At 40.1% G+C, this 18,462-nt stretch overlaps 1 protein-coding gene across 1 annotated transcript in view; it reads left to right on the forward strand.

Annotated features, from left to right (window-relative positions):
• METTL24 (methyltransferase like 24) overlaps positions 1–15,465 on the forward strand; it is a 113,282-nt gene extending 97,817 nt beyond the window's left edge. Inside the window, exon 6 of the mRNA XM_017889624.1 lies at positions 13,994–15,465. Coding sequence (XP_017745113.1) covers positions 13,994–14,308 — 315 coding nt within the window. The 3' untranslated portion in view covers positions 14,309–15,465. The remainder of the gene's footprint in view (positions 1–13,993) is intronic.
• Positions 15,466–18,462: the final 2,997 nt, after the last annotated feature.

Here is an 18,462-nt window from a genome sequence, read left to right on the forward strand (position 1 = left end):
GGAAGGGGAGGGGATAGGGGAGGGGGAATAAAAAAAAATTTCTTCCTCCTCTTACATAAAAGAAGTCTAGAGGGAGGTAGTACAAATCTTGTATGGAGACTCCACAGTCATCAAGAACCCAAGCTCCATCCAGCTATCCCCACCTCCTCCCCTAGCATGTAATCCTTCTTCCTATGGTTCAGTATTGCTGCTGGAGCTCCAGCCATTACATCCTCACTGCAGTTGAAATGATGGAGGAAGCACTAAGTATAGCCTTTTCCTTTAAGGAAACTTTCTGAAAATCCCACATGACACTTTTACTTATATCTTATTGCTCAGATTTTAGTTACATGGCCACACAGTCATAAAGAGACTGAAAATACAGTCTTGTTTGGGCAGCATTGAGGTCAGCTGGAAGCCAGGGTTTTGTTGAGGAAGAAGGAAGAATGGATGCATGGGCAAGCAACAGTCCTGCTATGCTATATTTGCCTTTAAACTACAGTATATATTGCTATTTTCTTTATTTTATAAAATGCTTTCTTCAGTACATTTCATCGGATCTGAATTTGTATTAATGTGCAAACTGGTATTGATCAGAGGTAAATTTAGAAAACACCAGATTGTGCCTTTCTGGGCACTCCTGGTGCAGAGATATTCTTGGCATAGAGGGATATTAACTTTCAAAAGATATTGGGAGAAAAGAGGGACTGTGCTGCTTTCTAAAATGTTGTGGCTGTCTTTAAGTTTACCTAGCTAGCCCTTAACTTCTAAGGAGAATGAAGACTTAGAGTTGTAGACTTGCCTCAAAGCCGTGGTTTGTGTGTGCGTGTGTGTTTGTGTGTGTGTGTGTGTGTTTGTGTGTATGTAAATGCATCTAAGACTCAAAGCAGAGGAATGATGTTTGGGATGTGGAATCCCCTGTCACTAATTAATTACTTTGTGATCTTAAGTATATCATTTGGTTTTGTGTGTTAAATAAGGAGTTGGATCAGATTTTCACAAAGTCCCTACTGGCTGTAATCTTCAATAACCCAGAACCTGTGTGGTCCATTTAACCATCCACCTATCCACCCATCCACCCATCTACCTCTCCATCTGGTCTGTTTGAGGCTAGGTATTAAAAAATAAATAATTATCAGGCATGTAGTCCAGTATAAGGCATAAGGAATATATACCTCTTTTGCCTCTTGTCAGATGAAAATGCAGTTGAAGAAACTTTTCAATTTCATCTGCTAATGTACTGTATATAGATGGCTTTTGGCTATCATGTTTGAGATACTTCTGTATATTTCCCGTACCAAATTTTAATTTTGCCTCTGAGCCACCTCCCAAAATATAGCTGCCGTTATTCACAGAAGGCACATTTTGATAGTAACTTAAATCAGACCATCTTAATATTTTTTGGATTATGGAGAATGGGTGAAAATAACAACAGCTAACACTGATGGCGCTCTTACTCTGTGTTAGGTTCTGTGTATGGTGCTTCATATGCATTTCTTGTTTAGTCTCAACACAGCCCAGTGATATGGATGATATGGGTCCTATTGCTTTCCTCTGAATCACCGAGGGGCTAAACAACCTGCCTGAGAGTCAAGGTCCTCAGCCACCACATTGTTCTTAGGAAAGTGCTTATGTGCACAGACATACATTTTTGCACACAGTTCCAGAGACTATAAGCCTCGCTGAAACTTTGGCATGTGTTTAGGAAATTCCAACCTTGTTATATCATAATTAAGAAAGCAGCTGGTTAGAAAACTATCCTATACCTTCCAAGGCCAAAGATTACCAGCATGTGGATATTTTCTGCATCTGATTGTGGGCTGAGGCTGAGAGTGTTGTGCACACATACCATGAAAAGCTCACCTGGTGTTATCAGCCAAGGCCAGTGATTCTCAAAGTGTGGTCCTTGTACCAGCAGCATCACCAGCAGCTGGGCTCTTATTAGAAACACAAGTACTTAGGCTCCACTTCAGATCTACTGAGTGAGAAACTCTGTTTTTATGAGCCCTCTCGGTGATGCTGCTGTGTGTAATCCTCTGAGTGGCACAGTCCAGTAGAACTTTGTGTGGTAATGTAGATGTCCTGTGGCTGCACCATCCAGTATGGTAGCCACTAGCCATATGTGGCTATTGAGCACTTGAAATGTGGCAGAGAAACTGTAATTTTAATTTGATTTAATTTTAATGAATTAATTCAAATTAAAGTGGCCACATGTGGCAAGCCTCTACTGTTCAGGACAGCAGCTCAGTGGTTTTCCTAAACATTCCAGTGTCTTACATCTGAACAGTTCACTTCCTTGTACACACCCACAACAAAATAAAAAACTGAATGCCATTTGGATCGTTACATATTGATATTATCCATTTCCTTATTTCAGTGTTGATCTCATTTAACTAGAAAATATATTTGAATGGGAGCCTTATAGTTTAATGCTAATGAAATATTCCGTAAGATAAAACCAATTTGTATCTATTTCCAAGTCCTGTCAGAATTTATGTTAAGTCATCCTTTCTCAGATTATTGCCCCTGCTTTAGATCATGGTGATAAGAGTTTTAGAAAAATCCAACAATGCAAATTTCTTGATGCAATGCAGCCTGTACTTGCAGGGCAGTTGTGGTGCCCTGTATACTGTCAGAGGGGGAGATGACCAGCAGAAATTCCCGGTGTTCCACAAAAAGGAAGTGACATGAATAGAGAAACGGGCAGAAAGGTTTTAGTGGCATTTTGAGGAATAGCAAAGAATTACATTTGGCTAAGTGTTGTGTGCATAAAGAGTTGAAAATCAAGACCGTAACACAACGTTTGTGCCCCATGGAACAATGGAATTGATAACTGCTGTTATTCGTAACTGCCAACCCTTGACCTCTCTTGTCTCCTCTCTTTCCATCAGTGAGGTCTGAAGCAAGGTGATCACAAAGGTGGAGGATGGAAGGCCAAGGAGAGGGTGTTACGGAGGCAGAATAAGTGGGACTTGTTATCTGATAGGATATTGCTCCTGCTGTGAGCCAGGACCTCTGATAGGAACTTGATACCTAAAGAGAAGTTAGATTCCTGCCCTGAAGGAACTTACAGCCCAGGTAAGGGAATCAAAAGATCAACACAAGAGTGACCATGCTACCTACTTCGCTAGAACTCTGCATGGGGTTCGGAAATGGAGGACAACAAGGTGGCTCTGACCGGTCTAATGTGAGTTGTTGTGCTGGGGTTAACTGCAGCACTGGGACTCATATGTTGTATGACTGGGGAGGGAAAGTTGAGACTGTGAGGTTGATTAATTAGAGGTGATACTAAAGTCTGAGGTGAGGCTAGACTCAATGGTAAAAATAATTTCCTGTATATATTTTTTCAAAGCTGCATTCCTGTCATGTGTGTGTGTGTTGTGTGTGTGTATGCACATGTGTGTACACACACATCCCGAGACTTCTTAATGTTGTCTCACCTCTCATTTCTGGCTTCTAACACTTGACCCCACTCACTGCTGATTCTTTCATTACTTCTATCCCTAGTTTCTTCTCACTTATATTTTAGTATATGCTTAAAACACAAGCAAAAACTAAATACCAAATGCGTTTCTTCTGTGTCCCTCTAAATTAGTGCTTGCTTTTTGCACTGGGGCCGTGTTTTTTTTTTTTTTTTTTTTTTTTTTTTCCTTAAGTCACATTACTGGCTCCAGCGTGCTCTGAGGTTGACCCAGTTCCACCACCTAAGGGCAAAGATTCTCCTACTGAACCCCAAGAACATGTCTTCCTGAAGATTTTATTTGGATGTTTACTTGGGTTATTTGTTTATAGATCTACTCATTTAAGAATCATTTATAGATGTCTGAGTTTTATGTCCCATACCCTCCCAAAAATACTTTGGAACACTTGCAAATAAATTAACCAGGTGATGTAACTTTAAGGCATTGGGTTCTGATCTTAAGGTAAGAGATTTGTTTTCAGCTTCCCAGGGAAGTAGGGTACAAATGAAGACAGAAAAGCAGCTGCCAGGAGCTGTCCGTGGTTCTGCCATTGCCCTTCTGCCTGACTCTGCCCTCGGCCAGGTCCCTTGCTACCGCCTCAGTCCTGCCTACGTTTGTGCTGCTTGGTTCCTGCTTGGTTCTTTGCTGTTGCATAGGATTCATCCTGCTGACTTCCGACATCTTGGCTGGTCACCAGCTCACCCATCATCTGTCCCTGACTTGGGTTTCTGGGGCTGCGTATTCTATCACCTCACCCAGCTCAGGAGATTCTTGCTCAGCAGCCTCAGGTTGGATTATTTCATCAAGCTCCCTATCTGGCCAGAAAAAAAGAGTCTTTGCTTGTAAATGTTTTCCTCATTTCCTTTTTAATTCATTTGTAGAGTGTTGTTCACTGCAGAGGTCATTTTTGTAAGCTAATTACTACATAAAAGTATTTTATTTTATTATCAGTTCAGAATTGGTCCCACATTAGCTTAGAGTGACCCTTCGTATTTCTCGTAATCTGTAGGGCAAACCTCATCTCTTTTTTTCCTAGTGATAGCAGAAATCTTGTACCATTACATTTCTGCCCGTTGACAGTGATAATTGAAACTGATTTAGTGTGTTTAAAGTCTAAGACTCTCAAAGAGACTTTTAAACCTCTTGTTCACATTCACAATAGATTAATTTGTTCTATTTTTCTACAACAACAAGACCCTCTTTCTAATGCATTTAGCTTCTAGTTTTGCAGGTACAGATATGTCTTCCTTTAAGTAAACTTGATAGATAAAAGCCTAGATATATTTTATCATTAAGTAACAACTTTTCACCATTAAATGAAAAAGCAAGAAGTTGTATTGATGTAATTATTTTAAAATTGTGATTGAATATTGACCCAAACTGTAATGAATATGGAGAATGAATGTTGATTTGTTGGGGTGGTAGGGAATTGATGATAATCCAATTATTTATTTATTTATTTTTATGTATTTATTTTATTTCTTTTTGAGATAGTCTTGCTCTGCTACCTAGGCTGGAGTGCAGTAGCATGATCTCGGCTCACTGCAGCCTCTGCCTTCTGGGTTCAAGTGATTTTCCTGCCTCAGCCTCCCAAGTAGCTGGGATTGCAGGTGTGTGCCACCATGCCTGGATAATTTTTGTGTTTTTAGTAGAGACAGGATTTTGCCATGTTGCCCAGGCTGGTCTCGAACTCCTAGCCTCAAATGATCCACCCACCTCAGCCTCCCAAAGTGCTGGGATTACAGGTATGAGCCACCATGCCTGGTTGATAATTCAATTTTAAAAATATTCATAAATAACTAGATGATGTGGCCAAATAAATAACAATTCTTAAAATATAAACTCATTTACAACACTTCTTTTCAGAATTCTGTTTTACAAAATGAGAAATTTTATAAAAGGCATCAGTAAGTGCCTTATAGTATATGATTGTGGCCCCAAAACATGGAGGCAAGCAGCTGAATTTGCAGGTCAATTAGAGCCTGAGTGTAAAGTCCCTCATTCTGGTTAGGTGATTGATAAACTGCACGGTTCATATTGACATTTTATTGGTGTTACTTGTGTAGCTTTGGCTCTTAGGGATTTTGATTAATATAATGCTCAGTTGTTTTTATGATCGATAGTAATTGCCAGTTTTAAACTCTAATATGCATTTTCCAGGTGGGAAAAAACCTATATCCTTTTAAATATTTAATATAAAACAATAAGTTGAAGCATTTTTTTATCAAAATATTTAAAATGAAACATTATGTAAAGACAGTTTAACATGTATTTAGTTAAAACTGATTTGTTCTCTCTTCCTTTAAATAGCATGCAGGTTTTTGTCTACTCGAGGGAATTGTTCAGACATGGAGGCGGAGGTGGGTTTAGGAATGCCCTCGTGCGTCATGTGGCTTCAGGATGAGAAAACCAGCTGGGTGCTGACTGGGCTGGTGGCAGCAGAGGAGGCTTTTATGGTTTGTCTGCACTGGGCTCCCAGCTTAGCACAACCTGCCTTGTCTTCAGTGCCTCAAGAGCCAGGGACACGAAGGTGTTAGGACAATTAAAAATTGTAAACCATAACCATTTTTTGAACCTGCTATCCTGCTTTTGGGGATTTATGCTAAGAAAATAACAGAACACACACACAAACTTGGTTGCCCAGTTTGTTGATCACATCAGTTTGTAACATCATCCATTTGGGAAAATGTCAAAATGGCCACCAGAAGGAGGACTGATTAAATAAATTAAATCATTACAAAAACTATTAAGAATACATTATTGACAGAGTCTTTCATATTTTTTTTAAGCAGGTGAGCTCTTTTCCCAAATGAAAATTTGTGAGGGATTCCAAATATGTCAAGGAGATCAAAGGGGAGCTGCTCTTGAATTGAGATCTGGAGCTTCACCCACTTACCATCTTCCTCACCCCTCCTGGGGACCTGCAGTCACCTCCTTCAGATTCTGAAAGCTCTGAGGGCCTCTCTTTGAGAGAAAATTTTAGAGGAAAATTTATTGACATGGAAATATATTCATGGTCTGTTATGCTAAAAAGCAGATTTCAAAACATAGGATAATTTCAATTTTGTAGAAAATGTGTGTTCCAGTTATGTTCATATGTGTTAGAATTTGTCTTGTGTGTTTGTGTGTGTGCATGTGTGTGTGTGTGTGTGTGTGTTTATAGCAAAGAAAAATGTTTGGGAGTTTAGAAGTAAACTATTTTAAAATTCCGGACTATTGGTATTTTACTTCTTTTTTCTATGATTTTAATTTTTAAATAATGACCATGTATGCTTTTATAAGAAAATATTTTTTGGTTAAATGCCTATTAATTTCTAGAATGCACAGCTTTGGAGTATATAGTACTTGACACAATACAAGTAACTTTCACCTTTTTAAAAAGAGATTTTCATAAATAGCACTTAGTCTCTGCTCTAGTTATCTATTGCTACATAATGAATTAGCTCCCAAGCTTAGCTTTTTAACCCAACAATTGATCCTTTGATGCTCTCTCGTAGTTTATGTGGGGCAGAGTTTTGGGAAGGGCTTTGCTGGGTGCTCCTGGCTCAGGGTCTCTCATGTAGTTGAAGCCAGATGAAGGCTTGGAGCAGCTGGGGGTTGGCCAGGCATCTCTTTCTCTCTTCCTATTGACTCAGGACCTCTTTATGGGTCTCTCTGCAAAGGCTAGTTTGGATTTCCTCATAGCAGTACAGCCTCAGGGCAGTCAGACACCTTTCCTGATGGCCAAAGTTTTCAAGAATGAATATACCCTTGAGCAAGGTAGAAGCTGCATTACCCATTACCACCTAGGCTTGAACGCTACTTAGAATCACTTCTACCAGACTGTGTTAGTCAGTCAGTCATTCATAGCTCATCAAAATTCTGGAGGATGGGCTACATAATTGGTGGGGCCCAGTGCAAAATAAAAATGAGGGGTCTTTTGTTCAAAGCTAGTTAAGAACTTCAAGACAGTGACAGCAGAGTGTTAAATCAAGAACTAAACCTTTCTAGGCTTGGGGCCCTGTGTGACTACATAGGTTGATCCCATGTCCCAGTGGTGGGGGTGTCAAGGCCACATGTAGAAAAGCATGTTAGATGGGAGATATTGGTGTTACATCTTTGGAAAATAATATCTACTACATTCTCTGTGACTCATCTCCAATTAATTTGGTGGCTCACACTTTTACTATCTAAAACCACAGTTAGCCATTAACTGTAGAGGAGACACTACAGGCTGCCATAATAGTAAAAAGGATGTATTCTAAAAACACTTATGGAGATGGTGGTTGCCTCTAAATAGCAAAAATACCTGGTTTAGATTTGTTATGGGTTGAAGAAATTCATAGATTAAAGCCCTAACTCCCAGTGTGACTGTATTTAGAGATAGGGGCTTTAAGGAGGTGATTAAGGTTAAATGAGGTCATAAGTGTGAGACTCTAATCCAACAGGACTAGTGTCCTTGTAAGAAAAGGTGGAGATACCAGGAGTGTGTGCAGAAAGGCCATGAGAGGACACAGGGACAAGGCAGCCATCTGTAAGCCAAGTGGGGAGGACTCAGGAGAAACCAAACCTGCTGACACCTTGATCTTGGGTTTCCAGCCTCCAAAGCTGGATAAAATAAATTTCTGTTGTTTAAACCACCCAATCTGCTCTGGTTTAAATGTTTTTGTCTCCTCCAAAATTCATGTTGAAACTGAATCCCAATGCAGCAGTTTTTTGTTTTGTTTTTTAAGGTGGAGTTTTGCTCTGTCTCCCAGGCTGGGGTATAGTGGTGCCCTCTCAGCTCACTGCAACCTCTGCCTCCCGGGTCCAAGCAATTCTTCTGGCTTAGCCTCCTGAGTAGCTAGGATTACAGGAGTTCACCACCACACCCGGCTAATTTTTGTATTTTCAGTAGAGATGGGATTTCGCCATGTTGGCCAGGCTGGTCTCAAACTCCTGGCCTCAAATGATCTGCCTGCCTTGGCCTCCCAAAATGCTGGGATTACAGGCATGAGCCACTGCTCAGCTGTATGCAGCAGTATTAAGAGGTGTGGCCTTTAGGATGTGTTTGAGTCAGGAGGGCTCTAGCCACGTGAATGGGATTAGGTGCCCTTATAAAAGGGCTTGATGGAGGGAGTTTGCCTCTTTGCTCCCCTTCCATACTTTCTGCCATGTGAGGATACATAGGTGATGCCATCTCTGAAGAACAGGTTCTCACCAGACACCAAACCTGCCAACCTTGAACTTGGACTTCCCAGCCTTCAGAACTGTATGATATAAAGTTTTGTTCTTTATAAATTACTTAGTCTAAGGTATTTTGTTAGAGTGGTGCAAACACACTAAGACACAGACCTAGCAGACTAATACAGTATCTAAGACTTACAAATATTTACTTTAGTTGTCCTATTTATTTTTTTCTTTATTAGTCATCTTAATCCGTTGAATATCCCAGGTTCTCTGTCAACTGTCAAGTAAAACCAAATCTAATAACAGATGCCATGTTTTATTAATATTCCATCTTTAAAAGCATTCTGATGAATAAAGGCTTTATTATTCATTTTTTCTGGAGTATTATTTGTGTCCAGTAAAGGTTCCTGTCCACTGTACTACTGTAGTTGATTTATGGATTTCTATAAAGTAATATTGCTTTTAATTACTAGGGTCAATTGTTTGCAAATTTAGCCATGAATAACTTCTCTTCCCCTTTCTGTGTATGCCACTCCTCCCTCAAGGGCTGGAATCTATTTCACCTCCCCTTGAATGCAGGCTAGGCTTGCAATTTGCCTTGACCAATGGAATGCAGTGGAAGTGATGTTTGTGACTCCCAGAGCTAGGCTTTACTAAAAAGATGTTGCAGCTTCCATTTCTACCCTCTTGCAGGCCAGCAAACATGTCATAGAATCTGCGTGTTTTGTTTGAGAGCCCTCTTAAAGGGGAAAAGGCTCAGATTAGAAACTGTAGATGTGAGGATATTGAGTAGTCTGAATGAGTTCCCATACAGGGAATAGGAGAAGGCCAAAGACAAACTGCTCCTAGTAGGCCTGATTGTGTGGCTGAGAAGGAACCAAGGAATGAAGTAAAGGGGTTTCGTGATGGTGTTTTCAACTGACTTTGGAAACTTATTGACTTGCCCTGGGTTTGGCACTTGGCGAGGTCAGAGCCGTCAGTCTTGGCTGATGTAAGGATTTATCCATTAGAATGATAACCATAATTGTGTTAGATGGTTGCTGGCCCTTAGATCTCTGGAGTAGGGCACTTTTCCTAACCATTGGCCCTGGGAATTGGCTCCTAAACACATTGCAGAAGCCCTATTGCAGAAGCTACCCCAAACACTGTGAAGGGTTGAATTTTGTCTCCCCCAAATTAATATGTTGAAATTCTAAACCTTAGTACCTCGGAATATGACCTTATTTGGAAATAGTGTCATTCCAGATGTAATTAGTTAAAATGAGGTCATACTGGAGGAGGGTGGTCCCTATTCCAATCTGAGTGATGTTGTGATAGAAAGAGGAAATTTGGACATACGGAGAGAATACCATGTGAAGATGAAGGCAGAGATCAGGTGATGCAGGAGCCAAGGAATGCTGAAGATTGCTAGCAAGCTACAGGAAGCCATGCAAGCAGCATAGGCACATTCTCTCTCATGGCTCTCAGAGGGACACTTGATCTTGGAATTCCAGTCTTCACAACCGTGAGACAATACACTTCTGTTATTTAAACCTCCCAATCCATGGTCTTTTGTTACGGCAGCCCTTGGAAATGGATACAAGCACCCATGCTTCTTCCTCCCCTTTCCTCTAATCTCTGCAGTTCTGGGTGGATGATCACAGGGATAAACTTGTGCCTATGATGAGGAAGCTGCCAGGTGCCATCAGGTTTAATCCAGTTAAAAATGAAAATTCTCATTTCTTCAAAAGGTTTGTGAAAGTCAATTGATTGGATATTGCAGGTACAAGGAAAAGGAGATAATTTTTGATAGGAGGACCCCTTTAATACACTGGAAATAATACCAAATACGTTGTTTCATCTACTTTCTTTGAGACCTTTCTACCCAAGAATGTCACTTATTCCAGAGTTTTCTGGGTGTTAACCTTAAGTTGTTTTTCTCCACAAACCTGATTTATCCTAACTGTATTAGTATTGGCACTTGATTATTCCCATCTAATCATTTGTATGACTTTTAGTGGCATAATTGTTGAAAGCTGATATTAGAATCTTAAAAGTGGCATATCCTATTCAGTAGTGTTTAGTGCTTTATAATAACAATAATATTGGATGCATTATGCAGTAATAATGGAAATCACATTTGCAAAATCATTGCAGTAATGGGACGTTTTAAAATGCGAGAAATAGAAAAAGCACACTGGAAGAGCAGAGCATGTTTTATTCACAGCCTTTTGGCTGCCTGCACTCTCAGGTCAGAAGGCAGAGAAGAGCTTATGTGCTCCCCAGGGGGCACCACCCTGGGCTGCATGATTTAGGCGGATTTTCAGTCACTGGAATCAAAAGAGGGTGGGAGTATTGTTGTGTTTGAAAATACTTTTTGCTCTTTAGAATAGATTAGCATTTTATAAATGAAAATTGGATTTTCAAAGAAAGGCTCTGCTACGATTTAGCCTAATGATTTGGTTCCCTTTGATTTGCTCATAACTTCTGATTGATAGTTTATTTTTAAGATGTTTGGAATAAATATACAAAATATATTCCTTATACATCACTAATAGAGTTTTTAGGTCAATTTAAAGCTGATGAACTTTACTCTGTCCCTTTAATACTTCGATGTATTCCTCACATTCAACACATGCAAACTCACAGAAAACCGTGGTGAACATGACTCTGTAAGGAACCTAAGACATTCTTGGCTATGTGAATTGATAGAACAAATGCTGGTTTTAGGTTTTGGATATTTTCTGTACCAATTAGAAAATTTTATGAAGTTTTGATTAAATGTTTCCTTTGGCAGCTTATTCCCTATTCCAGTATTATTACGTTTAAAATTTGCCAAAAGATTAAGCAAAGTCATAGGACATGACCAGGGAGCAGAGTTGGAAAAATGAGTGAAATAATTTACTTAATATTTATTTATTTATTTATTTATTTATTTATTTATTTATTTATTTTTTTGTAGAGATGAGGTCTCACTATGTAGTCCAGGGTTGTCTTGAACTCCTAGGCTCAAGTGATCCACCTGCTGGGATTACAGGCATGAGCCACTGCACCCAGCTAAATTTCACTGTGTCTGATTCACAGGAATTATTTTAGCCTGTTGTGTATTCACATGCAACCTGTCTTTGCTCAGTTCCTCTCATGAAGAAAGGTTTTGTTTTGTTTTAACGTTTTCTCTTTGAGTTTGGAACTATTGAACGGACAAGCTGGTTTACAGACACCCAGTCTTTCCTAAGGCACTCAGTATTCTTGGGGTATTACCATCACTTTTTCCTTGGTGGACCGGGAGGTACAATCCAAGGCAAGAATGTGAAACCGTGTCTCACAGAGTCTCAGGCATCAGGACAAAGCCCATTTTCTTGTAGCTGTTATATGTAAATTCTGTGTACCTTCTCTTCCATTCAACTCTGAAATCACCCAAGGAATGTGTGTTAGGCTACTGTTGTGTTGCTATAAAGAAATATCTGAAGCTGGGTAATTTATAAAGCAAAGAGGCTTACTTGGCTTATGGTTCTGCAGGCTGTACAGGAAGCATGGTGCTGGCACCAGCTCCTGGTGAGGCCTCAGGGAGCTTACAATCATGGCGGGAGGTAAGGAGGCTCCAGCCTGTCAGATGGCAAGAGAGGGAACAAGAGAGGGGGGGCAGAGGTGCCACACTATTTCTAAACAGCCAGATCTTACGTGAACTCAGAGCTAGAACTCACTCACTATCTCGAGGACATCACCAAACCATTCTTGAGGGATCCACCCCTATGACCCAAACACCTCCCACCACACCCCACTTCCACCATTGGGAATCATATTTCAAGATGATATTTGGACGGGACAAACATCCAAACTGTGTCAGAACGTTTCTGTGGCACAAGGAGCCTCACATTTGAGCCTCATATGAGAAACTTATCAAACAGACATGCAATGAGAAGGGAAATAATGGGTAGCATACATCTTGGTGTTTATCTGTTTTTCTAAACAAGCAAAGTTATTTTCACTTTCATGGGGCAGGATATTCATGACTTCAGTGAACAGCTTCCTGAAGGGCTGCTTAAGGTTCTGCTGTCCCCTTGTGGGGCTGCAGCCTTTGCAATGATTTCCTCCAGCCTCATTATTCCAGTTTATGTCTGAATGCTGTCAGCTTTCCTCCATGTGGTAAAATTACCCCCTTGAAAAGTGCTCTGCAAATGTAAACTGGCAATATTGATAATAATACTTTATTCACTGTCCTATATTCGCTCTCTAGATAGCACCTTATTTTCCAAACTCCAAACCTCTTTGGGACTCTGAGTCACCTATTTTTCCTCTTGGGTGTATTGGAAGAGGCAATGTTATGTAGGGGTTAAGAACACAGGCTCTGTAGACAGACTCTGTTCAGAGTTCACCACTGCCTCTCTAGCCATGTGACTGGGGATAGGTTCCTCACTGAGTCTGGTTTCCTAAACTTTAGGGATACTCACAGAATCACCCTTACAGTGTTGTTGAGAGGATTAAATGGATATTGCAAGGGGAAACCCTTAGCATGGTGTCAGGTACATATAACTACTTGGTAAAGATGAACTTTCACTATGTTTAGAGTTCTGGTGTTCTAACGGATTTTTTGCATGGGCAGTGAAGAGGAGCTGATTCTCATGACTTGATTAATTGCAAAATACTGAACTTCCAATCATCTTCTTCCTTTATTCTGTCTCACTTGAATGTGAACTTGTGTTCATTAAATAAGCAGAGGATGGTGTTGCTGCTTTTTTTTTTTTTAGAATGCTATACTGGTATGTACATTGTAAAGAAATCATAGAATAATATTTTTTTTTATAGTTCAATATTCAGATACTCAATAACTTTTTCCTTGGTGTCCAGTCTTGATGAAGTTGGGGTTGGGGGAATAAGGCTTGCAAGATAGTCCCTGCAGGCAGTGGCCCTCTGTCACTTCCTTTCTGTAGACACCTTCTGTCAGGACTTGGCTGAGTTTCCTGGGGTGGCAGATAGTTTGTGGGGTGCACAGAGGTCTGTGATACACCCACTCTACCTTCTCCTTCTCAGATATCCATTCCCACTGGGCAAAAAGCAAGAGAGTCTGTTGTGATTTTTACGTGGCATTTCATCATTTGTGTATTAACATATGTTAACATAACAGGCTCACGCCTGTAGTCCCAGCTACTCAGGAGGTGGAGGCAGGAGGATTGCTTGAACCCAGGAGTTTTATACCAGCCTAGGCAACATATTGAGACCCCATCTCTTAAAACAAGAACAAAAAACCAAAACATTTAGTATGGAATGAGGTTAGAAATTCATGTCATAAATGGCCACTTGAAAACCATCCTCAGCTCTAAAATTTTAAAAATTTTGCTTCCTTCAGAGATAGTTATACTGTGAAACTCCCTATATCAAGATGGTTTTATTAAATCTGCTGATCTCATTTCATTGCTTTGTTACAGATTGACGTTCTCAAGGCAGATCTGGAAAGTGCAGAATGGAAAGTTTTGGAAAATCTTATTCTGGAAGATGTTCTTGAGCGGATTGGACAGCTCATCTTTGAGATCCATCTCCATTGGCCTGGGTTTGAGGTCAGTGGCAGTGACAGCAGCGTCGTGAGGTTCTGGTACAGCCTTCTCAAAGAGTTAGAACAAAAGGATTTCAGACTTTTTCACAGTTATAAAGATTTATCTAAACCTCAGCTATTCTTGAAGAAATACATTTTCAATGCAAGTAGCTGTTATACTCTGAGTTGGGTGAATACAAGATGGAAATAGGATGCAGGATATCATCAAGAGCACAAGAAAATATTTGAAGAATGGAGCATGTCCACGATTCTAATCATGAGTTTACTCATCCAGTCTCCTGCTGGCCTGTGCCCTGCTTGAGGCAGGGAGTATGTTATTGTCTTTGCAGTGCATGCAGCCTGGTGCTTGGCATGTGATAGGGGCACAGTTAATACTTGTTAAAGGGATGAACACAGTCACCCCTATTTGCCCAGACTCTTCCTTCACCGTAACCTGGAAGATTATCCCCCACTCATCTCAGTTTTCCCTAAAATTCTCTGTGTATCTGTAATCTATGAATTCACCAACATTGAAATGCAATTATATAAATTTCCCTTTTTACTAGGTTGGTGAGATTTTTAAGTTCTTCGCCTACTGTTTAAAATAGGGTTTTAAATTTGAATTTGACTCTGCTTTTTCAAGGTTTTTCTTATTTACCTTGTCAGTGATATTCTTTACAACATTGTTGATTTCAGTCATTCCTTCTCAGTCTTTGCTGAGGCCGTGCTGTGGCTTTATAAGCAGCAATACTTCTGATTTCTGGGAACTCGGATGCACCAAATTCTGTCACTGAGTTAAAGAGACTAGGCTATCAAGAGTTTCAGCTCAAAGGTGTAAGTTCCAGTTCGAGACCAAGTCTGAAGGCAAGAGACCCATGTCCCAGCTTGAAGACAGCCAGACAGAATGAATTCTTCCTTACTCTGCCTTAGGTTCTATTTAGGCCTTCAAGTGGTTGAATGAGGTCCACTCACACTGAGGTGAAGAATCTGCTTTATTCAGTCTACTGATTTAAATATTAATCTCATCTAGAAATATCCTCATAGATATACCTAGAATAATGTTTAACTAAAGATCTGGACACCCTTTAGTCCAGTTAAGATGACACATAAAATTAACCATTGTAGGTAGGTAGGTAGATGGATAGACAGATAGTTAGATATATAGATAGGTTTTCCTACTGGCATGTTTCACCATTTTCTTGACTCACATATTCTTGTTTCCATCTGGCTCCTTCAGTCTGTGCTCTCCTCGCTGAAGTAAGTCCTTTAATGATTACTTCATTATGAGTCCATGAGTGATATGGTTTGGTTATGTCCCCAACCAAATCTCATCTTGAATTGTAGTTCCCATAATCCCCACATGTTGTGTGAAGGACCTGGTGAGAGGTAATTGAATCATGGGAGTAGTTTCCCCCATGCTATTCTCGTGATACTAAGTTCTCATGAGATCTGATGGTTTTACAAGGGGCATCCCCCTTCACTTGGCTCTCATTCTTCTCCTTCCTGCTGCCATGTGAAGAAGGATGTGTTTGCTTCCCCTTCCACCATGACTGTTTCCTGAGGCCTCCCCAGCCATGCTAAACTGTGAGTCAATTAAATTTCTTTCCTTTATAAATTACTCAGTCTCAGGTATATCTTCATAGCAGTGTGAGAATGGACTAATACAATGGGTATTACACTTTTTAGATTTTACATATTTGAAAAATCACTTGCTTTTCATACCTGAATAAAGTTTATTTGTGCACAGGAAAAAAAAAGAGCTTCAACTCAAGATGTTTTTTATACTCAACCTTAATTCCCCTTCACTTCCTATTAAACTAAGCACAGAGCAGGATCTGGGTATCTTTGCTGTTGCCTCTTCTGCCTTCAAACATGATTTTTCCACCCACAGACTTGCCTATGCTGTCAAATCTTTTTTTAAAAATACGTTATGTCTAATAATGTTAAGTGCATTTTTCTTTACTCCCAGTTGGCATCACTTACACGACTGTGGCCTGAGGACCATCGTCTCATTTTCCTAGGATAGTTAGACAGTTTTTCAATAGCACCAATCCTTTCTACATTAAAAATTAAATGGAAAGTTTAGGTTATCAGTGGTTCAAATGCTCTCTCTCATTACTATTTACAGGATTACACACATGCATAATTTTCCAAAATCCTATTTCAAATAAATGGCATAAAAAACAAATTATTACTTTATTGTCAATTCAATATATTTTTTGGCATTTTTTTTTCCTGAGTATAAAACTGTATGTACATTGTTCAAGAATTGGGGGGAGGGAGTAGAATACTGATTATGACTAGACTTTACCCCTTTTCCCAAGTTTGTACTTCCTTCTACCCTCAGACATTTCCCAGGTTGGCTCTTTGTTTCTTTTTTTTTTTTTTTCAGTCCATGAGGCATTTTATTGGTAAATGTATGTATTACATCCCTAGAAAAGAATCCCAGGATTTTCCCTCCTGTGTGTTTTCGTCTTGCTTCTTCATGGTCCATGATGCCAGCTGAGGTTGTCAGTACAATGAAACCAAACTGGCGGGATGGAAGCAGGTTATTCTGCCATTTTCTAGATCTTTGAGTTGCACATCAAATCTGGGGCTGATCACCTCCACACATGCTTCATCATCACAGTGAGAAACGGACGATCGACTTTTGGAGCACGGGCCTACATAAGCACCTGGCGTTTGCCTCTCTTTTCGGCATTGTTGATGCTCTTGAGAGCATCAGCCAGGACATTCATGCGCACCATTGTGGCAGCGCGGAAAGATGGCGGAAAGAGGGCTCTTTGTTTCTTGAAGTGGTTTGAAAATGCCGTTCCTCAAGTGAGAAATCAAACCGTATTAGACTAGGGTGACCTCACTAGCTTGAGTTGAAAGAGAACAGGACTTTCTGAGTTAGTTGTGATAATTAAAAAATACATATACACATGAGCTTTGTATTTTAAAACTCATAGTCCACTAATAAAAGTTGTTGAGCTGAGAGGACCAGCTTGAGTAAGCGTGATCTGAAAAGGCAGTTCAGTCGTTTCAGTGTACAGAGGTATTTCAGATGTGTCGAAGGGTCCACGCACACTCTAAATTGGTTTATACTGTTAGTTTATATGGTGTCATCTCCAAAGCAAAGCTTTAGGCCAGTTCTGTTTGGATTATATAACAGATTTATTTTCATAAAATTTTTATATACTGAAATATATAAACATTTTTATACATTAAAATGTGGAAAGTGTATTCATCTTAAATGTCCAGTCTGATCAGCCTTTAGATATGTAACACACCCATATTAAGATTTTTAATTCATGGAATTGGAGATTTAGGGCATTACTGAAAGCCCCTTTGTCTACGGCAAGTTAACTATTTACTTGCTCGGTTGGTGGTGTCGAGCATTGACTTCATCATGCTATATGTATCTGAAGCAAGAATGAATGTACTGTTAAAAAAGAATAAATCATGAACATACCCAGCCACATTCACTGACCAGGCAGCCTGTTTAATAGTTATTCATACTTACTTCATGCTTATTTCTAAAATGGTCCTTCATTCCCTTCATGGATAGTTTGAAATTTGTGATGAGTACTCTGATGGTTGTTAAGGTGTCCCTGTCTCTAGAGTTTATTATGTTTATCATGTAGGCCAGGGTTTCTTAACCTCAGCACTATTACCATTTGGGCTGGATAATTCTTTACTGGGGAAGGGCTGTTCTGTGCATTGTAGGATATGTCCCCATGGGGGCAAGATCACCCACTGTGGAGAACTACCGGTGCAGGCCATGAGAAGGGGACCAGGCTACTGTAGCACTGTTTGCTTGTGAACACGCAAACACAAGATCCTCTTATGAGGAACAGGCAAAACCATAATCATCACCACCACAACCACCACAAGAGCAACACAAACAACACATAACAAACAAACAAAATCAAGTTACTCTTTACTGACAGCTTACTGTCTGCCAGACCATGTGCATAGCTTATTCCTGATTCTCCCAACAAGGAAGTTTATTTTTTTCCAATATTATGGGTAAAGAAATTCTGAGAGAGGCTGGGCGCAGTGGTTCACGACTGTAATCCCAGCACTTTGGTAGGCCTAGGCGGGCGGATCACGAGGTCAGGAGATCAAGACCATCCTGACTAACACGTTGAAACCCTGTCTCTACTAAAAATACAAAAAATTAGTGGGTGTGGTGGCATGTGCCTGTTGTCCCAGCTACTCAGGAGGCTGAGGCAGGAGAATTGCTTAAACCTGGGAGGTGGAGGTTGCAGTGAGTCAAGATCACGCCATTGCACTCCAGCCTGGGGGACACAGAGAGACTCCATGTTAAAAAAAAAAAAAAAAAGAAGAAGAAGAAAGAAACTCTGAGAGGTTAAATGGCTT

This window comes from Rhinopithecus bieti, unplaced genomic scaffold (genome assembly GCF_001698545.2).
Source record: "Rhinopithecus bieti isolate Rb0 unplaced genomic scaffold, ASM169854v2 scaffold_18548, whole genome shotgun sequence".
NCBI lineage: Eukaryota > Metazoa > Chordata > Mammalia > Primates > Cercopithecidae > Rhinopithecus > Rhinopithecus bieti.